We start from the raw sequence: 22,258 nt of genomic DNA on the forward strand, positions 1-22,258 counted from the left end.
TTCTGACTCTTGGAGGGACATTTGGTCTAGTGGTTAGAGCTGCAGACAAGGGGACGTGTTCCAAGTTGAAACCCAAATTCTGGAGTGGGCAGCTGTGTATGGTTTAGTGATGGAGGACTTCGATGGCCAGGGCTGCGTGGCGCTGCAGAGCTGTGGGTGCTTCAAGAAGTGGATATATTACAAGGTACCGCCCCCTGCTGGGGGTATTAACTCCTATAAGTTCACTTCCTCCACACCCTGCTCTCATCAGCCATGTTGACTCAGACCATTGTCAATTGCCAATGGCAATATAGTAACTCCTCACTTCAAGTTATCCCAGTTAATGTTGTTTCATTGTTACGTTGCTGATCAATTAGGGAACATGCTCGTTTCAAGTTGTACAATGCTCCCGTATAACCTTTGGCAGCCACCTGCTTTGTCCACTGCTTGCAGGAAGAGCAGCTCGTTGCAGCTGGCTGGTGGGGGCTTGGAACCAGGGTGGACCGGCAGCCCCCCTATCAGCTCCCCGTTCCCTTAAGTTCCCTGTGTAGCAGCTTCCCAGCAGGCTACCAACTGCCGGCAGTTCAGCTGTCCCTCCCGCCACTGCCATGTGCTGCTCCTGCCCTCTGCCTTGGAGCTGCTCCTGGGAGCCTCCTGCTTGCTGTGCAGGGGAGTGGGAAGGAGGGGAGCTAATGTCAGGGTGTCTCCCTCCCCCCTACTCTTGCACCCCGGTTACCCCTTCTGCATATAGAGCAGGGTGGGGACAGGACCGGGCTCAGGATGGAGAGAGCTTGCTAACCGCAGCTGCTGTCTCAACTTCCTGATTTTTGTACTTAGAGTGGGGTCAGCATACTTAAGAGGGGCTATGCACATCTCTCTCTCTCTCCCACTCACACAGGGTGTGTGTCTCGGTCTCTGTCTGCCACGCTGTCTCCCCTCCCTCTATTCGTGCTGCCTTGTAGAGTGTGGGGCTACGTTAACAACAACGTGTTAACCCTTGAGGGCTCAGCCGAATGCTAGTTAATCATTTAGCAGTAAGGTATTCCCCAGGAAATAGCCCACCCTCTTCCACCCTTTAACTTCACCACCTCAACCAAGCTTCATAATCATCATTGCTGTGTACAGTATTAAATTGTTTCTTTAAAACTTATACTCTGTGTGTGTGTATATAGATAGATAGATAAAATATAGTTTTTTGTCTGGTGAAAAAAATTTCCCTGGAACCTAACCCCCCCATTTACATTAATTCTTATGGGGAAATTGGATTTGCTTAACATCGTTTTCTAAGTATAACATTATGGTGGAGAATTGTGAAAGGGGGAATATTGGCATATGTTGTGGTTATTGTGAAAACTGGCGTGCACACCGCCAGCTCTAGAAGGCTTGGCACTTCTATTTTGCCAACCAGGCAAACTCTGAAGGATAGAGGAGTTTGTCCACCTCCTGGCCTTGAAGGATATATATATATAGGTAGAGGTAAAATATACATGTAAAAATTACTATATGCAAATTACCTAACTGATAGAGGAAGGAGAGAACTGCCCATAATTGGCAGCACAAAGGAGCCACAGATAAAGGACATATCTGGTCAGCAAACAAACTACCTGAAACCAAAAGACTCAAATTATGACCCTCCAGAGGAAGGTGGAAGGAGTCAAACCTAAGAATAAGAGGGGGACAGGTTAACCCTAAATAGAAAAATGCAGTATGCAGTGCTGAAATCTGAAGACAAATACAAAAGTGTTCTGCTTATATACATGACACCCCTACCTTTTAATTCACCAAAAGCCCAAGGATATAATTCATGGTATAACAAGATACTTTTAATAGATTTGATGTTAATATTAAACATTGGGATAAATGTAATGTTAATAAGTACCCCTTTAAGGTCATAGGGTAATGATGCTTCTCAACTATTACCTGTGAATAAATGTAAAGCTTAGCACAGCAGAAAAACCATTATCAACTTGGTCTTCTGGATAAGAAGGGAAACTGAGGTACACCACCTCCTGAATTTAATGACTGAACAGTGGGATAATTTCCCCTAAACCCTTAAAAGGTAAAAGACATTGAAACCTGGCCTGCCTATAGAACAAAAACACAGGAAAATATGGGGGTAATTCCTCTGTTTTGCCTGAAATCAGCAAGGCTATTTGTAAAAGAAAGGGATATTTTAAGCAATAATCTGCCACCCCAAAAGGGGTAGAAACATGGTGTTTTTGTCTTTCAGAAAATCACAAAAAGCTGGTACCAACTGAAGAGCAACCCAGAATACCATGGATCTACTGTCGTAACAAAACTTGTGTTTTGTGTTGTGTTGTTTGTCTTGTTGCTAGCATTGTTATGTATTGAAAAATGCTTTTAATGCAGTAGTTTAACTATATTTTCAGAAGCCAATGTTGCAGAAGGGTGGAGGTCAAGGAATGCCAGTCTGTTAACAGGGAAACATCCTCAGGTAGCAGACACAATATTAGGAGGGATTGGTTTTGGAGTAGGAATTATGAATACTGAACCTGGAGGTAATTAAGAATAAATTAAGCTCTCTGTCCCAGCTACAGGACAGCCTGATACAGAAACAAATACATGCTAATGTGGATCTAGTCCAAATAAGTCTGGGTAATTTGAAAGCTAGATGGAATATGTGGCTCAATGCCATCACCTGGCTGCTGTATAGGAAACAGATGGAAATTGAAAACCATACTGCTATAGCCATGGGATGTACTGAAATGCAGATACTTGCTTTGTCCACCTTGGATCACGAAATGTTTTGGGTAATAGCGGGAAACACTAAGGTTTTAATACACTTCTAAAGCAAAGAAAAAGATCATTGATACTTATCAATATGAATGGATGCAGTATGTTTCTAGCATGGTAAGGCCAGACCTTTTAATTAGAGAAATTGTTGGTAAAATTGCACCCCAACAGTCTCTGGAAGCAAGGATATGGAAAGTTAGTCCACTCCCCATATTGCACATGGGATCTTTCTTGCTACCCCGGATCTCGAGCCAGTGGGCTGGGGAGGGAGGGAAGCTATTGGACACCAGAGGTTGAACCGAATGGACTCCTCAAAAGTGGGTATGTTTGTCCTTACCTATTGCCCCAGAGCCCTGTACCAAAGATATATCGCTGGGATCGTGTATGTGGGATAAATTGGATAATGAGACCAAGGTACTGTATAATGGGCAATGTGTATGTGTGAATTCTTGGGAAGAGGTCTTTTGGGAGATGAATGTAAATGCAATGTAAGTACTGTGTTTACCAATTATCACACTTACTATCTACCACAGCCAGAAAAATGTCATCTTACTGTGAGCACTAATGGCTCCTCTGGGAGGGGGAGGGGACGGAGCGGCTGCGTTGGTTGGAGCCGTTAGGGAGCAGCTCCGGCAGGGGAGGGAGCCAGATTAGATTAGATTAGAGAAAGGGAGAGACTCAATATATTGTTAGGAGGATGGATTAGATGGATAGGGAGATTAAACAGATTTAATAGATGGGTAGATCAATTAGATGGATTGGGTGATTAAATAGATTAAGTGGAGGATACGTGGCTAAAATGGATGGAGAGATTAAATGGATGTAATAGATGGATAGGTTTGTATTGGCAATTGTAATCAGTCACCCTGAAGAAAAAACGGTGGGATTTTTTTATGACTAAAAAAATTTCCCAAATTGAAAATTTTTTGGTTTTGGAATCAATAAAATTTCATTTTCAAAAACTACTTAACCTGCAAATGGGAAACTGAAACATAGTTTAAAAATGTTTTTTTAAAAGGAAAATAAAAAACGAACAGAATGAAAATGAATTCAAAATTCACCATTTGGGGTTTGTTTTCAATCAGCTCTACCTGTAAAGTTCTTTAGAGGGGCGGGGTTCTGCAGGGCTACTTCCAAGACTGCGTGTACGACTATTGCTTCTTCAAAGGCCAACAAGCCGTGATATGCCAGCTTATCACCAGCTATACTGCAGCCTGCCAGGCCACCGGGGTCACTATATATGCCTGGAGGACCAACTCCTTCTGCAGTAAGTGGAAGCAGCTTGGGACCGCCTTCTGGGATGAAAGTTAATGTACGAGGGAAAGAAAACAGGGTCTTTGCTCAAGGGAAAGCCAAGTTGGTTGGTGTTCAGGGAAGGGGATACGAGATGTTTCTCCCCTAGGGGGTGCAGGCTTTGATCCAGCCCCAGGGTAGGGGGACTGGCCAGGTCAGGGTGGGCATGGGAGAGGATATGGGGCTTTTCCCCTCTAGGGGGCACCAATTCTGATCTGATCCCAAGACAGGGGAACTGACTGGCTCAGGAGCAGGGAATTGGAATTCAGGGCCTGTCCCCTGGAGGGTGCAAATTCCAATCCAGGCCCTGCCTAGGGGTAGAAGTTGACTCAGTGTGGGTTGTCCAGGGATATGGGGCCTGTATTTCATGAGTGTGTGGGTCTCATGCAGGTCCTTATTGTACAAATGAGCCTGTCACAGAGCTCATGCTAATATCTGGAGTTGCCAGTGTCAGAAGAGGCCAAGAGCTGAAGGGGCCATGGAGACTGAACTTTCCTCTGACAAGGGGTCCTGCAACAACATACTGGCAAGGCACAGTATGAAGGAAGCTTGCCTGGCAGCTTCCCATACTGCACCCAACAGACTCCATTCTCCAGGGCTGTCATCAGGCTCCCTTCTCCAGCCCTTACGTTGTTACATAGTTCAGAATCCAGCTAGTTTACTTTTATGGGATGCTACCGTCTTGTTGTTTCAATGACAGGTCTCTCCTGTGCCCAAAACAGCCACCGTGAGGTCTACGCCCGGGGCTGCCAGTCGACCTGTAGCAGCCTCTATGCCCCAGTTCAGTGCTCGGCCCAGTGCTGGGACGGCTGCGTGTGTGATGAGGGCTTTGTGCTCAGTGGTGATGAGTGCATCCCTATGTCCCAATGTGGATGTGTCTACCTGGGATTTTATTATAAGGCTGGGGAGACCTTCCACCCAACGTGCCAGGAGCAGTGTGTGTGCCAGGCCAGCGGAGATGTGGTTTGTAAAGTTTTGTCCAGCCTCCCTCATGAGGAGTGCAAGCTGGTGAACCTGGCAACCCTACCTACAGCGATGGCTCATGTCTTGCAAGGCAGGGCCCGGCTTCCTGCTCCAGGCATTGTGACCTGGTGCATGGGGTAGTAGAACCACTCAGGTTTGGCCCCTCCATTAGACAAGGCAAAACCTGAGTGGTACCACTACCCCATGCACCAGGTCGCAACACCCGGAACGGGGGATGCAGAAGCTGATGTTGCAGGAAGGGTGCAGGGCAGGCTCACTCAAAAATATTTCCCCCCCTTCCCCTCTGCCCACTGGGGCCTCCCATTCACATCGGGTATTTCTGTTTTTGCACCCTTGGTTTCATGCTATCTGTGGGTGCAAGTGAACCCATCAACCCATGCTAAAGCCACCACAAATGCAAAACAAGATAAAAATCAATCATTTAAAGCACTCTGATTTAAAGCAATCCACCCTGCCTCAGATGCTGCAACCAGCTGGTATAACCTGTGCTTATCCAACACCTGGCCCAGAGACCGTAAAGGGGCCCTCAGACATTCCGTACAATGGACTCACGTACCTGTGAATTTCGAATCATAGTAGAACAGCACTATTGAACGGCCCTTTTCAAACTGCCACTCGACCCTGGGTGTTCCGCTTTGCGATACGTACGCAGTACAGGGTATATCAATTGCTGGAAAGAAACAGCAATAAGACAGCATTTGCACTGCACCCCAAAGGTAATGTCATGTAATAAGATCCTATTTGTAAACACTTGGCAGAGCTAAGCCACGAACATATTTGTTTTAAAATGGACTGGGAGCCAGATTTTCATTTATACCCAGGACCAATTACAACGTAGTGTGAAGGGATCATCCTTCCTGAATCCCAAGGGCTGGAAAAAATGCCTAACAGTGAGAGGCTTAGAGAGCTGTTTAGTTCATTGAAAAGAAGATTGCCAGCTAACATGATTATGGCATACAAGTACGTTCTCGGAGGGGAAAAAATACACTAAAGGGCTCTTGGGTACAGAAAGGCAGAAGAACCACCAATGGCTGGAAAAAGCCAGACCTGTTCACAATATTGTATTGTTTTTAAAAGAGTGATTAACCATTGGAACCATCCAGGGAAGCGATGGATTCCTCAACTCTTGATGCCTTCAAATCCGGCCTGGCTGCCTTGCTGGAAGAGATGCCAAACAAGTGATTGGGCTCAATATAAGGGTAAGTGGGTGAAATTATCTGGTCTGTGTGATGCAGGAGGTCAGACTAGATGATCTAATGGTCCCTTCTGGCCGTAGAAATCTACCATTTCTTGAGGGCCACCATCTTAAAGTCACATGGGTCTGAAAATGCAGCCTAGTGCTGACATGCAATACTAAAATCACTGGAACAAAAACATTAACGAGCTTTTTCGTTCACTTTGTGCATTTGGCAGCACTTTGGGTATAGTCCGTTTCAATGCTGCCTTGTCTGGTCAGTTTATGTGGGTCTTTCAATCAGCAAAGGGGCAGAAATTCACTTATGAAAGCTTAAAATAGGAAATTAATTGTGAAGCTGCAGAAACTAGCAGGGACAAGAATTGTATCTGAATCTACTGGGAACTCATTGAGATTTACTAGATTACAAATCAGTGTTCCTGTAAGTGTCAATCCAAAATTAACAATAAATTAGAAAACTGACATCATAGTGACAGCCCGAAGCAGAGTGGAGCTACATTTCGCTCCTTCTTGAATGCCTGGGAGACTAGAGATGGAGTTATCACGGGCAACTGACATTTAAAAAAAAAAAAAAACCCAGGGGTAAAATTTTCAAGTCACTTGGGGCCAGATTTTCAAAGGTATTTAGGTACCTAAAGATGCAGGGAGGCACCTATTGGGATTTGTAAAAGTGAAAGCAATGGGAGTTATATTTCTAGCCCACCTAGGTGCTTTTGAACACCCACTAGGCACCTATCTACATCAATAAGCACCTAAATACATTTGACAATCTGGCCGCTTAGGCACTTGTTTGAAAGTTTTACCCTAGATTTAGTAGTTCAACTTGCCAGAGGCCATTCCCGATTCTGTACTAATTCAGTCTTCTTGTTAGGGCTCAGTCATTATCTCCACCCTGAACCTCATCTTTATGCTCTGATACAACAGCTATTAAGCCCCAAACTTTCATCTACATTTCATCTGAGACATGGACACTGGAATCTCTGGAACAAGAAGTACTTGAATTTCAAAGATTCAATACTCACCAAAACTACTATAGTATTGCTTTGAGTGCAGAAAGACTCCAAGTGTATTTACTACTGGAGGGAACAGTTTCTTACCCTACAGTAGCTGTGATTCTTCGAGATTTAGTCAGTGTGGATCCCACAGAAGGTGCACATGTGTCTCATGTGCACGAGTTCAGATATTTTGAATAGCAGTATCTGTTCAGGGCTGTAGTAGACAGAGAGAGCCTGGAGCACTGGGCCTGGTGCAAGATCTGTGTCCTGACCCAGAGGCTGTGAACCAAAGTCAGGCCGTGTATTAAAGCAGATGCTTGTAAGTTCACTATTCAGTACGTGAACTTGTCAAAGTTGTTGCTAGTGTACTAGGCACTAGATATTTATGTAAATATATTCCAGCTAGTACAGATAAACCATCTGATCTTGTACTAGATTGGGGTGTGACAGAATTATGAATAGGGATATTTTCTCCAAGACATCAGGAACAAGGGGAGGTAAAAAACAGAGGTCATGGAACATAAGGTGGTACGTAAGTTATTTATCTCAGCCTACAAATGTCGGGGTACCTCGCCTTAACACTTTGTGTGGCCTGGGGGATAGCAGAGACTGCTGCTGCTGACCAGGCACTCATGTGTTAGTGTACCTGTAACCACAGAGCTAGGGCACTAGGACTGTGCCCTGAGGGCAATAAACCTGGCCGAGTGCCTTTGTCACCTTACCATGCCAGTGGTCATTCTTTATGAAAAACATCGAGGTCCGCTGAATGAGCATTATCTGCTGTTAGTACTGGTAACACTGAAGCTCCAAGGACTGAAGCACTGAGCAGCCTGAAGAACGTTACCAAGGCAACGACATTTCAGCCTTCGACATCATTTAACAAGGGCCACGCATGACCTTCAGCTTCCTCACAACTCAAAGCCCTCTCGCGGTCCCTTCCAGTCCTAGAATCTATGAATTAGCTGATGACTCCGAAACTGGCAATGGAAGGTGGCTCGTGGGATCCGCCCTGACTGCAACATCTCGAAGAACCACAGTTACTGCAGAGTAAGGAACCAGACTGTTTTCTAAAAGTATCTGTCGGTGTCGATTCCACTGTAGGTGACTGGCCATCAGTGTCCCCTCTGGATAGTGGGAACGAAGAGAGCCAACTGCATCAGTCAAATAGGGATTGTAATACTGCTCTCCCAAACTTTACATCTGCCCTGGCAGCTAAGTCCAATGCATAATTCTTGACAAAAGCCAGTGTTCTGTATCAGGATCTCCTAGACTTGTCTAAGACAGTCCATCTGTGTCATTCACCCAGCCAACATCCGGGCAGTCAGGTGCAGGGACTTCACGTCTGGACAGAGTATCTGGCCAGGATGCTGGGAGATCAGGTCTGGACAGGACTGGTGGCTGAATGGACACTGGCAAAAGGTCCATTGGCCAAAACTGCCTGGGCCAGTTGGGAGCTACACGAATGATTGTGGCTTTGTCTCTTGATTTTGGAAATCATGCCGAGACCAGGGGAATCAGAGGAAAGGCAAACAGGATACCTGGACTCGATTGCAGAAGAACAGTGTTGGGAAATATTGCCAGGCTCCTGCCCACTTTAGAACAGAAATGCTGACTCTTGGTGTTTTCCTGGGTGACAAACAGGTCTATCACAGGAGTTCCCCAATGGTGGAATCTTGGCGCAATCATGGATCTCTGCAGGGACCACTCCCGACTAGCTATGGATTTTCTGCTCAGCAAGCCCACCAGGTTGTTGCCTACTCCTGGGAGATGGAGAGCCATTGGGGTTATCCTGTGTCGGCGGCACCGTGTCCAGAGCTTGAAGGCATCCCCATAGGGGAGACACGTGTGCACCTCTTTGCTTGATGATGTAGTGTGTCGCAGGTCTGGTCAGTCAGGATGTGCATGGTGGAGTTCGGGAGAGCAGGTAGGAAGGTTGCACAACCTTCTTGTTTATCAGGTGTTTTACTGGGGAAAAAGACCAACTTGAGCCTGAGCTAGAGCAGCCGCAGGTGAAACCTGGCAAGCGATGTCATGTATGTGTACGTTAACATATGTCCCCACAGCTCCAGACACATCCGCATTGTCACAGTCTGGTTTGATTCTATCCCAAGTACTAAAGACTACCTCTGTCTCCAGGAAGGCTCACTCTGACTGATCCAGAGTCAGTCAAGGCTCCTGGGAACTCTATTGCCTGTGGTGAGATAAGAGATTTTTTCCCCTAGCTCATCAGGAGGCCCAGCTGAGAGAATAGGGATAGTGTGTAGTCCAGGCTTTTCCTCCTGGGATCTGCCCCCATCATCCAGCCGTCGAGCTGAGGGTAGAGGTGAATGAGCTGTTGCTACCGCGAGGCACTTTGTGAAGACTCGTGCCACGGAGAGTCTAAAGGGCAGAACGTTGCACTGATAATGATGGGGCCCCCACTGTGAGCCCTAGGTGCTTCCTGTGAGCTGGATGGATAGCGACGTGGAAGTACATGTCATGTCAGCAGAGAGCCACCAACCAGCCTTGAGCCTCAAGAGATGGGATGATGGAGGCAAATGTCACCATCCTGAATAGGATACAGTGTTGTATATGTCCAATCTTCTCATGTCTAGGATGAAGCTTGGATAGGACGAAAACTCCTTTCTTCTTCAGAAGAAGAAAGAACAGGAGTATAATCCTCTTCCCCAGTACTCCATAGGTACCTACATGCCATAGAAGAGATGAAGCAACTAGTACACTTCTGTTTGTAATAGGTTCTCATGACAAGGATCCCTGAAGAAGGATAGGGCAGGGGGTAATGCGTGGAAATGGATAGGGGAGCCATGGACAATTTCTAATGTCCATTTATTGGCTCGGATGGCTGCCCAGGCCCAGTGGAAAGGCAGTTCCTGAAGGTGGACGCAGGCTCCACACTGACTCCAATGCAACTCCCAATGCTCCTGTCAAATCTGCTGCCTCAGAGGGAGTCTGGTGCACAGAGGTGATGGGTGTCCCCAGGAGTATCTGAGATTCTCTTTGTGGGTAACTCTGGCTGTCAATCCCACTAGTAGGATGGTGTCCTCTGCCTCTGCTTGGGCTGCTACTTGTAAGGGTTCCTTTAGGTGTGTAAATCCCTAAGAATCACAGAGCTTTCCTTGAGGGACTGGAATACTTCATTTGTTTTCTGCCTGAAGAGCTCCATCCCATTAAAGGGCAGGCCATCTATTGTGGCCTGTACCCACGAGGCTGTCTCAGTGACGACCGTGGCCATACCAGATGCGTTCTTGGCCGCCTGTAGGAATGCTCTCACGACCATCTGGCCTTCCTTGATTAGTTCTTTGAACTCTTCCTTGTTATCTTGAGGGATCTTGGATAGGAAGGGAGTGACCCTCTCCCAATTGAGATAGATGTATTTGGTGAACAGAGCCTGGTATTTGCCAGCTGGAGGGAGGCTGATGAGTATGCCGTATGTCCATGGAGATCCAACTTTTGGGGTCTTTGTCATTAGGCATGCCTTTCGTGGACTGTGATTTCTCCTGTGCTGAAGGAGCCAGGAACTCTGCATTTGAATGGACATAAGTGCGTTCAAAACCCTTTGGGGGCACTGGTATCTGTTCGCCACCCTTTTCAAAGTGGGAGGAAAAGTGCCCGGCATTTGCCACAGTCCTTTAGCCAGTTCCAGGAGCCCCTTGTTAATAGGAAGGGTGATTCTGGCCAGCATCATGGTGCTCAAAATAAAGACTTCTCTTGTATAAATGTAGTCCCAGTATCCAAGGTCTCTGCATGCAGAAAAGGAGGTCTTGAAAAGTTTTAAATTCAAATCAATCGCTGGGGCCGGGGCTGGTGTCACTGCCTTGTCCTTGAGTGGAGATGGGGGTCGTTGCGATCCCTCCCTTGCTTCCTGCTCTTGCGGGCCCATGTGTGGTTCTGGTGTGGGTGGCCTGGTTAACGATGCCACTGGGGAACGGGATCGCCTCCTTTCTGGAAACATGGGAGAGGGAATCTTGCTCCCAGACACAAGAGCTGATGGTCCCCAGTAAGGCTAAGGTGACGTCGTATGGGTACTAGGCTCCCCAGCCACCTCTTTTGGGTCTGTGACATTATCTGATTAAAATATGACCATGTAAACCATTGTTGCTACCACTGTTCTAGAACTGCAGCAAATCTTATACAAAGTATGACACATGGCCAGAAAGGGTTAAGCAGCTTGCAGGCTATATAATCCAAAGCCAACCTTTAGAGAGTTAGAAGAGTATGCAAATGGTAATTAGGGCCATTCCATGGTAGATAGATTTGCATTTCAAAGTTCTAGCCTATGTTGTTAGAAATTAAAGGTGATACTAATTTTATGTTTACTTATATCTGTTTACATGGCTAACATTAAACAAGTCAGTTCCTGTCTGTCACTATAGCTGAGGGGTAGGCAACCTATGGCTTGCGTGCCAAAGGCGGCACGCAAGCTGATTTTCAGTGGCACTCACGCTGTTCGGCTCTTGGCCACTGGTCTGGGGGGCTCTGCATTTTAATTTAAATTTTAAATGAAGCTTCTTAAACATTTTAAAAACTTTATTTACTTTATATATAACAATGGTTTAGTTATGTATTATAGACTTATAGAAAAAGACCTTCTAAAAATGTTAAAATGTATGACTGGCACGCGAAACCTTAAATTAGAGTGAATAAATGAAGACTCGGCACACCACTTCTGAAAGGTTGCCAACCCCTGCTATAGCTATTGATTCAGAGATCAAAAGGGGATATTAACATTTAGATGAGTCTTGGGTGAAATAAGGTCACTGTCTATATGTCACTTTAAAGTTTGTGATAGACTGCCTAATGGATAAACTGCCTTATGTAAATCCATGTAGCTAATTACCTGTAATGCTTAGGAAATAGCTCCACTTCAAAGTATCCGTGATTGCCTATTGTTCACCTAAGGGCCCCGAACTGTAAAAATGCCTTGGGTCCCAATCCTTTTTTAATCTCAGATCTGCTTGATGCTTCATGCAGGGGAAGCTTAAGCCCAAGACAGACCCCAGTCCTGACTGGACCACCCTGAATATAAACATTGGACTAGAACCTATGCACAAATTGTGAAAGAACTCTTTGCAACTACAAAGCTCACCATCTCTGCTATGAATCTGAATCTCAAGAACTGTACTCATGACTGTTTGGATACTGATCTTTTAACCAATACACTCTCTCTCTTTTCTTTTTTAATAGAGGTTTGTTTGGTTAATAAGAACTGGCTGTAAGCGTGTATTTGGGTAAGATCTGAAATATTCATTAACCTGGGAGGTAATGTGTCCAATCCTTTGCGATTGGTAGAACTTATTTATATGATGAATAAGATGTTCAGTAATCCTCATCATATCTGACTTGCGCCTCTGGGTGGAGGCCTAAGGCTGGGTTGCTTTAAGGAAACGGAGTTGTTGGCTTCTGGGTAACCAGTGAGGTGTTATAGAACCTGTTTTGTGCTGGTTTGGTAAATCTAGGTATCGGAATATCCACCAGCTTTGGGGGTTGTCTGTCCCATTCTCTGCAGTTCACCCTAATTGAGTGACCTCAGTTGGCTCCCCCCCGGGACTCCGGTCACAGGCTCTCACTCCAAAGGAAGAGGGGGATCTCTACTCAATTTGAGCAAGGCGGAGTACATGGGTTAGGTGAGGAGGAGTATCTCTTCGAACAGCAATGCCGTCAGGCGATGTGCCATTGGGGCTGGTTCCATTAGTCTCTTCAGAACAGGGAAGATGTCTGGAGGTGATCCAGATTACTCCAGGGCAGACACCTGTGCCAAGACTGGTGCTGGGTCCCTCATTCCCTGTGCCATTCACAGCCTATGTAGACAATTCAGATGCTTGGTCCTTTGAACCGATGTTTTGTTTCCTCCTTCTGGGACCTTCCTTCACGTTTGGTGTTACATATGGGCTCTGTCCAGTCCCACGAGTGCGTCTCATCTTTATGTACAGGCACGGATGCCAGCTTTACTGCCTGGGAAGCCTGTGCCAGAGTGACCGATGCGGACACCAGGGCCATCCGTGCCAAGAGCCTCAGTACCGCGGCTTTCGGTACAGAGGCCTTTGCCAATATTGAAGTGGTTGGCATCAAAGTCACTTGTGCCAGCTCTGCCGATATTCTCTTCGCCTTCTGTCCAGCGCTCAATCCTGGAGCATGACCTATGCTCAAGAGAGCGCTGGCCGATACCGGCTTAACTAGCCTGACACTGGTAATGGCCGTCACTTCTGTGTCTGAAGTGACCCACGTGGACTGCTCCAGCATACGCCGCCTGAGCAGAGCGTCCCTGGATTTGCGGGTCCTGGATGAAATGGACTTGCCCACAAAGCACTGATCCGGGAGGTGGCTCTCCCATAGGCAGAAGCTGCCTTGACTGTGTCCATCCTTGACAGGCATGAGTCCATCACAGGATAGGCAGATTTTGAAGTCCACCTTGAGACGTGGCAGCTTGCATGAGGTATGAGGGGGTCCTCACTTTTTTTTTTTTTTAAATGTCCACATGAAAGGAGTGTGAAGATGAAGATTTTTTCACAAATCTGATTTAAAAAAATAACGTGTTCAGTTAGGGGAAACAGTGGGCCAGGCGCTCGCTCGGTCCCGTCTTGCTGCCATGGGCATCAAAGGGAAGTGAGGGAGGATTGCGTCTGCTCTGCCTTTTACGCCCTTAAACAGGAGCACGAAGGGGGTGAGAAGGAGGGGGGGAGAAGATAAGTGGCTCCAACAAGCTCAGCTATTCAAAAGAAACCAAACTCATGCCCACGAGACGCACGTGCAACTGCAGTGGAATCCACACGGACACCAAGTCGAAGAAGAGCTGACCTTCCATCATCTTAGGAACAAGCGGTCATGACTAGATCACATTCAATACGTGCAAAGAGAATCACATCTAAACCAGTAAAATAAATAAAATATATATATATGAGAGAGAGAGACAGACACACACCGCTTGTGCTTTACAAGGGACCGTTTCACAAAGCTGAAAACAACTGAACCAAACCAGCTGGCAGGAACCAACCCAGTCTTTGCAGTTTGTGAGCTCCGAGCCATCAGTGCTCCTAAAGATCACTACACTGACTTCTGCTGGAAGGAAGCAGGGCCACAGTAGCAGTTTGTCAGGGTGAGCGCTTGAGCACAGACACTACAGCGAGGGAGGGATTCTCGTGTCACTGTAGTTAACCCACCTCCCCGAGAGGCAGTCGCTAGCTCAACGGAATAATTCTTCATTCACCTAGTGCTCTACACCGGGGCTTAGGTTGGCATAGCTGTCTCTCCGGGGGGTGGATTTTTCATACCCCTGAGAGCTGTTGCTATGCCAATGTAAGTTTTCAGTGTAGACCAACCCTCAGCCAGAGATCATTCCCCAGCTGGGAAAGGCCAGTGGGTGGAACTACACCTTGACTGCACAGGCAGCAATCAACAACTTCTCCAGCACTGGCAATTTTTAAATCAATCGTTTTTTCAGAAGATCTGCTCTAGTTCAAACAGGAATGAATTCAGGGAAGACCTATGCCGTGTGTTATCAAGGAGGTCTGACTAGATCATGGTGACCCTTCCGGCCTTTGAATATATAATTTAGCACTCTGCACTTACGGTCATTCTCAGGCACTTGAATGGTTTGTGTGTCCATCACCTGGGCTGATATCAAGGACCCTATGGGAAGGAGAAAAAAACGATTAGGAGAGAGGTTTGTTTAGAAACCACAGAACCCAAGTGATCCCAGAGACAGCAGAACAGCTGCCAAGCTCAACCCCACAGAGATTCAGCTCTCCTATGAAGGATCAACACCTTAAGAACATTCTTTTCTACCTCATTTTCTTGGAGAACTCTTAGCCTTACAGTAGTTGCCAAGGGTCTGCACCCCATTACAGGAAAGGGGTTTTAGTCAGACTGCTTCAAGCTTTGCTTTCTGGTTGGTTTTTGTTAAGACAAAGTCAAATGTTTGTATTCGGTAAGGCCTTACGACGCTGAACAAGGATCACTAGGACAACTAGGCTACACACTGCACGCGTACAGACTAGTCCCTGCCCCAAAGCGCTTGCAATCTAAAAAGAACAGGAGTACTTGTGGCACCTTAGAGACTAACAAATTTATTAGAGCATAAGCTTTCGTGAGCTACGAAGAAGTGGGCTGTAGCCCACGATAGCTTATGCTCTAATAAATTTGTTAGTCTCTAAGGTGCCACAAGTACTCCTGTTCTTTTTGCGGATACAGACTAACACGGCTGCTACTCTGAAACCTTACAATCTAAAGATACAGATTTCTTCCCCGCTTCCTCTTTAAACAATTGCCCCCCAAATCGCATCCCCAGTCTCAGCAGCACTCCTCCTCCCCACACAAAACCACTCAGCTTATCTCTGATCCACCGAGAAAGAGCCAAAACTGACTGAAGTGTGCACAGGCTGGTTCCTCTTCCCCAGACAGCTTTGCACTTTGCCATCGGACCAGTCATTTTTGCTTATGCCATCACAGTTTCTAGCGCTGTTTCAGAACTTTTATAGCACCTATTGCCCTTGACATGAGTGCAATTTTAGATCTATAAATACAGCGTGATTGCCATTGGGGCTGGAAGCCACAATGCCCTAGTCTTGCCAGGACCACCACCAAACACGCAGACAATTTTATATTACACTCTGAGAGCCCTGAGGTTCTGGCTCCGATGAACAGCAAGTTTCAAATGGGATGGGGACCTCCACTGGGAAAACTCCGTGCTGGTTCTAGGCCAGAAAACAAAAGCGACCACACACGGCTAGGACGGGCTAGGACGGGGAATCTTTCCGGGAGCTGGGTCCCTGACAATTTAGAGGTTTAAAGATTCTCACCAATACTCTGAATTGTACCTGTGCCCCAAAAGGGAGCTGGTGCACTGCTCTGAACGTAGTTCTGGGCAGCAGCATGTTCCCCAACTGGAGTTTCTGGGTGAAATCCAAGAGCAGTCCTACACTGAGCTCCCTCCAGCCAGGAGAGGCCAAGGGCACAGACGCGATAAATCGACCCCCGAGCGCTCTCCCGTCAACTCCTGTACTCCACCGGCGTGAGAGGCACATGCGGAGTCGACGGCGGAGCGGCAGCAGTCGACTCACCACAGTGAAGACACCACGGTGAGTAGATCTAAGTACGTCGACTTCAGCTACGTTATTCCTAGCAGAACCGCTGGCACTTCCTGTTGCTCTGCGGCGCGAACAGGTCTATGTGGGGCGAGCCCCCCCTCTGGAAAATCGAGTGTGCGATGTGCAGCCTGAGGGACCATTCGTGATCGTGAAACCAGCGGCTGAGGCGGTCAGCTAGCTTGTTTTGTGCTCCTGGAAGGTGCGACGCCTCTAGGTGTATCAAGTGGGCGATGCAAAAATCCCACAGCTCGAGGGCTTCCTGGCACAGGGGAGAGGAGCAAGCACCACCCTGTTTGTTTCTATAGAAACATCGCTGCAGTGTTGTCCGTCAGCACCCACACACATGCGCCCTGCAGGTGGGCTAGAACGCTTGGCATGCCAGACAAACCGCCTTCAGCTCCCTTACATTGATATGCAGCGATAATTCTGTGTGGGACCATAGGCCTTGGGCTCTGACATTGCTCAGGTGCACTCCCCAACTGAGCGCTGAGGCGTCCGTGACTAGGGATAGCGTAGGATGGGGTTTGGCAAAGGGTACTCCCGCACAAACAACGTGTGGTTGCAGCCACGAGTGGAGAGATTCGAGGATGCGAGGGGGGAGCATAACTATCGTGTCCTGCGGGTCCATGCCCAGCCTGTGCACCCGCGCCAACCACGCCTGGAGGGCTGGACCACGTATCTGCAGGCTGCCATATGCCCCAATAGTTTCATGCAATTTCTGGCCGTGGTTGTGGGAAACCGGCGAAGGTTTTCGATGATGTCCGTGAGTGCTTGGAAGCGCAGCTCCGGCAGGAACGCCCTCGCCTGCATGGAGTCCAAGAGAGCCCCTATGAATTCTATTCTCTGAGTTGGGGCCAGTGTGGATTTGGGCACATTCAATATGAGGCCCAGCCTGTGGAATGTGGCCTGGGGCAAGGACACATGCTCTGCGGCCTGTGCTTGGGACTCTGCCTTGATGAGCCTGTCGTCTAGGTACGGGAATACTTGCGCCTGACACTGCCACGACTGCCATACACGTGGTGAATACCCGGGGGGCCGCCGAGAGCCCGAACGGGAGCACCCTGAACTGCTAGCACTGGCCACTGACCATGAATCGTCTGTGGGCCGGGATAATAAATATATGGAAGTACGCATCTTTCAAATTGAGGGCTGCGTACCAGTCCCCCGGATCCAGGGAAGGAATGATGGTGGCCAGAGAGATCATGCGAAACTTCACCTTCCTTATGAATGTGTTGAGATCTCGCAGGTCCAGGATAGGCCGGAGCCAACCCTTGTCCTGGGGGGGGGGGGGGGGGAGGAGATCAGGAAATAGCAGGAGTAGAACCCCTTGCCCCTGAACTCCTGAGGAACCTCCTCTATTGCCCCTAGAGCGAGGAGCGATTGCACCTCCTGCAAGAGGAGTGCTTGTGAGAAGGGTCCCTGAAAAGGGACAGGGATGGGAGGGAACAGAATATCCCACCCCTACCGTGCTGAGGACCCAACGAGAGTCGATTCACGGGGGGGGGGGGGGGGGAGGAACAGAGAGACTGAAACTGATGCTCCATCCTTGGGCGCATCTTCAAAAAGTTTGGCTTCAGGCCAGGGGGCTGTTTGGCCGAACCCTGGCCTTGGCCTGAGGACTGTGGCGGGCCTCCTATTATTTCTGCCCCGTCTCCTTGACGAGTCTCATCTACGATGCCCAGAGTAGAAGCGGGACGGGGGCTGAGGCTTAAAAGGATCCCCAAAGACTTCAAAGTTGCCCGCGAGTCCTTAAGGCTGTGCAGGCGAGAGTCTGTATTTTGGGTGAACAGGCCTGCACAGTCAAAGGGGAGGTCCTGTATTGTGTTCTGGACCTCAGGTGGTATCCCTGAGACCTGGAGCCACGCACTGCACCTCATTGTGATGGTGGCGATGGTCCGAGCCCACAAGTCCACCGCGTCTAACACAGCCTGGAGGGAGGTTCTGGAGACAACCCTGCCCTCCTCAAGGAGCGCGCTAAACTCCTTGCGCGAGTCAGCCAGGAGTAACTCCTGGAACTTTGCCAACAAACTCCAAGAGTTGAAAGCATAGCGGCTGAGTACCACTTGCTGGTTGGCCACTCGAAGCTGGAGCCCCCAGTCAACTAGACTTTTCGGACAAAAAGGTCCAGTTCTTAGTGTCCCGTGACTTAGGCGCAGGACCCGGCTGTCCTTGCCGCTCTTTGTGGTTTGCCACATCGACCACCACAGTCCCCGGTTGGGGTGGGTGAAAAGGTGTTCGTACCCTTCCTGCGGCACAAAATATTGTCTTTCCAGCCTCTATACCACCCACCGCTAAAGGGGTGGAGCCTGCCAAAGCACCTTTGTGGTATTTTGGATCATTCTTATGAGGGGCAAGGCCATCCTAGAAGGACCCTCAGGGGCAAGGATGTCCACCAGCGGGTCAGACTCCCTCCATGACCTCCTCTGCCTGGAGATTAAGGTTTAGGACCACCCTCCTAAGGAGATCCTGGGGACCCTTGGTGTCCATCACTGGTAGGGTGGTGGTGCCCGCTCCTGCCTTGTCGGGCAAGGAGGCGGCGGTGGCGGCCCGTGGGGACAGGGTCTTCCTGCCATTCTGGCTCTCTGGAGGTCGGGTCAGGTACCTCGGAGCCTCCCGTGACTGGAGGTGGCTCTCGTGTCACTGATGGCGCTGGATCGGGTGCTGCGCCTGAGCATGACAGCCCAGGGTCCCTGTCTCATACGGGGGTGTAGTGAGCCAGCGACGTTGCTGGGGGGGGGCCCCCCATGGGGTGCAGATGCCACCGATGCCAGCCTGGAGCCCTGACCCTGGTGGTAGGCCCAAGGAGTCCAAAAGGGCCATTGGACTGGGCCCTGCCACGGGGTGGCCGGGCGACCACGGGTGCCAATGATTCCACCAGTCTGCGGTGCCAGGACCAGGAGCGGTAGTGGCGGCGTCAAGAGACGGAAGACTCGGCGTCTGACTCGGATGAGTAGTCTGTGCCCAACCACAGGAGATGGGAGGGCGCGGAGCCGGACGGTGCCGGGGAGCAGTACCAGGGTGATGGTAAGCGGTGCCGTGACATCATAGGCTTGCCACGATGATGAACCAGAGGCGGTGCCGCCATCGGTGTCGGAGCCACATGTGGTGCCGAGCTAGACGTTGTAGCCGGTGCCGCCACTGGTGCCTGGGCTTGCGGGGCCGGGGACTGTGCCGTCATGGCAATGAGGTCCCATGCTGCCTCATCGGTGTCCGGCATGGAGGGACGGTCGATCTCTTCCTCCAAATCCTCCTGAGTTAGGGAGTCCATCAGCACTGGACTCGATGGGCCTCCTGTTGGGGCCGGAGTCAACGGTGCCAGGTCTTGAGGCCCAGACCATGGGTGTCCCACCGGAGGACGCACCACGCTGGAGTTCACTCAAGGCTTCTTGACGGAGGAACGACCCCGTCCGCCTTCTTATGCGGCACCAGGGACTGCGAGCAGTGCTGCATGGTGGCACTGGCCTTATGGGTTGGGGAGCAGCACCGGTGCTCCTTGGAGGAGTCCTTCCTCAGGGCCGGGACATCCCGCACTGGGGCGCTGCGCACCGAAGATGCCAGTGCCGCTTCTGGTGCCAGCTCGGCTGGAGGGCCTACTCCGTCAGGAGGAGCTTCAAACGCGCTCTCTCTTAGTCCTGGGTATGAAGCTCCTGCAAATTGGGCACTTATCTGTCTGATGGCCTTCTCCTAAACACTTGAGACAGGCAGCATGTGGATTGCCTGCGGGCATAGGTTTCACACACCTCTCACACGCCTTAAATCCCTGTGACTGAGGCATGCCCCAGTGCCTGGGGAAACTAGGACGGGGGAGGGGAAGCCCCCCGAAGTAAGTGCAACTAAACTACAAACTACTATATAACAAACTAAACTATATACAACTAAGAAAGGGAACCACTAGGTAGGCACTTGCAAACGCAAGAGACTGAGCTGCTCCAACAACCGTCACTGGCGGTAAGAAGGAACTGAGCAAGCGGCGGGTTGGCAGGGACCTATATACACTGCCATAAAGGTGCCACTCCAGGGGTCTCCACAGCCAACCGACGGGTATCGCTAGGGGAAAATAGCTTCCTATGATTGTGCATGCAGCACGCACGTGCACGCACACCTATTGGAATGCACATGAGCAATCACTCGAAGAAGAACTCTTAGTTCCTTTCTCATGCTGCTTTGCCAGGTGTCCTGGTTCCCCAGAAGTGTGGCAGGTTTTTAATGATTTTAATGGTACCTGCTGCCCCATTTGTTTTACATTTGTTTCCTCCAGATGCCTACGACTGGCAGGCAAGTTACTACCCCCCACCAGCATGAGTATTTGAGACTTGCTAGTGATCTTGTGTGCTTCTGGAGCTTGACACATTTAGCGTGTGCTTCAAATGGATGGGATGCTTCTATAGTGGCAGTCGTCTTGGATGCCTGATTGCTAAGAGCTAGTCTTGGCTCTGCCTTGGGCAACTCACACAAGTGCCTCAGTTTCCCCATCTGTAAGTATTCTTATACTTATCCTATCCTATCTCCTAGAACTGGAAGGGACCTTGAAAGGTCATCGAGTCCAGCCCCCTGCCTTCACTAGCAGGACCAAGTACTGATTTCCCCCCGGTTCCCTAAGTGGCCCCCTCAAGGATTGAACTCACAACCTTGGGTTTAGCAGGCCAATGCTCAAACCACTGAGCTATCCCTCCCCCCTTAAATCCCTTCTCACAAGGGGAGGCTTTCTACAGTGTCATAAGCGTGGGGGAGGTTTACAAGACATGGTTCCTCCCCAAGAAGTTCACAATCTAGAGCCCCACTGATTCCACAACCACACCGAGGTGACAGCTAAATCATGGCTCCGCTTTGTAGTAGAGACAGGTCTTGGGAGGATTCAGCCCTGTCTGGGAATGCTCTTACACAGCCCATCGGGAACAGCCAAGATCTAGTCTACACCACCAAATGTAAATCATGCTTTGATTATTCCGAGGGAAAGCTATGTTGTAACCGGGACCAGTGACTGGGCTGTTCTGTAGATGGGGCCTTAGAACCAATTTAAATGGTCATAACATCTGGCGATGAGGCACCCATGCTTATGACATTTCCTTCTCTGTCACAGTTTCTTAGCCTGGCTGTGACTTAGCCTAGTATCTACCAGGATTAAAACAGTTCCCTAACAGTTGTATCCTGTTATTTTTCCTGACCACAAAGACAAGCTATATATTTCACAGCTGCCTCTAAATATGGTTCTTGCAGTGTTCAGGCCGGTGACACAATGGTGATTAGGTTTAAGCAGAAGACAAGGGTTAATACAGTTTAAGGTCCCATGATCAGGTTTCACTACATCTTGGTTCTTTAGTATACCTTAAATTAAATTGATTTTAACTGTATCAGTATTGCAGGTCCACCAGGGACAAAGAGCAGGATGGAGAGAGAGAGAGAGGCTAAGCTAGGCTGGTACTTTGCAAGTCAGGAGAGAAATGACAGAGGTGTAAAATGAAGTGTTAATGGACATTAGGGCTGTAATTGAATCAAGCAGAAAAAGCCTAAGCAGCAGTCTGATAAAAATGGCTGCTAAATGACAGCATGTGACCAACTGGGACTGTTCTTACTGTGATCTGTAAGTGCTGACAGGGGAGTGTGGCTGGGATGGTCTGCGTTGGGGGATGGGAGAATGACCGAAGGGAAATACCTGAGCCTGTAACATGAGAACCCAGGAGGGGGCTGGGGCGAGGTGACACCTTTGCCCGGGAAACTGAACAAAGGTGGGAGGGGTCGCTGAAGGCAGAGTCTGGGGAGCTGGCTGGTGAGGTGACTGGAGGCAGGGAGGGCTCTGACCTCTGGAGGGGGCTGGGGTGTCCGAGGACCCCAAGATGGACCTAACTGAGGGGTATCCTGTTGTCTGTGCCTGCAAGACCTGTCTCGGACTGTATTCCCGTCGTCTAAATAAACCTTCTGCTTTACTGGCTGGCTGAGAGTCATGGTGAATCGCAGGAAGCCGGGGGTGCAGGGCC

The 22,258-nt window shown here is 49.1% G+C and overlaps 1 protein-coding gene across 1 annotated transcript in view; it reads right to left on the minus strand.

The window, feature by feature from the left end:
• The window catches only part of LOC135892786 (junctional adhesion molecule A-like), an 84,602-nt gene that overhangs the window by 46,940 nt on the left and 15,404 nt on the right, over positions 1–22,258 (minus strand). The window contains exons 2-3 of the mRNA XM_065420585.1: positions 14,767–14,826; positions 5,567–5,680 (exon numbers count right to left, since the gene is read on the minus strand). Of these exons, the coding sequence (XP_065276657.1) occupies positions 5,567–5,680; positions 14,767–14,803 (151 nt within the window). The 5' untranslated portion in view covers positions 14,804–14,826. The remainder of the gene's footprint in view (positions 1–5,566; positions 5,681–14,766; positions 14,827–22,258) is intronic.

This window comes from Emys orbicularis, chromosome 20 (assembly GCF_028017835.1).
Source record: "Emys orbicularis isolate rEmyOrb1 chromosome 20, rEmyOrb1.hap1, whole genome shotgun sequence".
Taxonomy (NCBI): Eukaryota; Metazoa; Chordata; order Testudines; family Emydidae; genus Emys; species Emys orbicularis.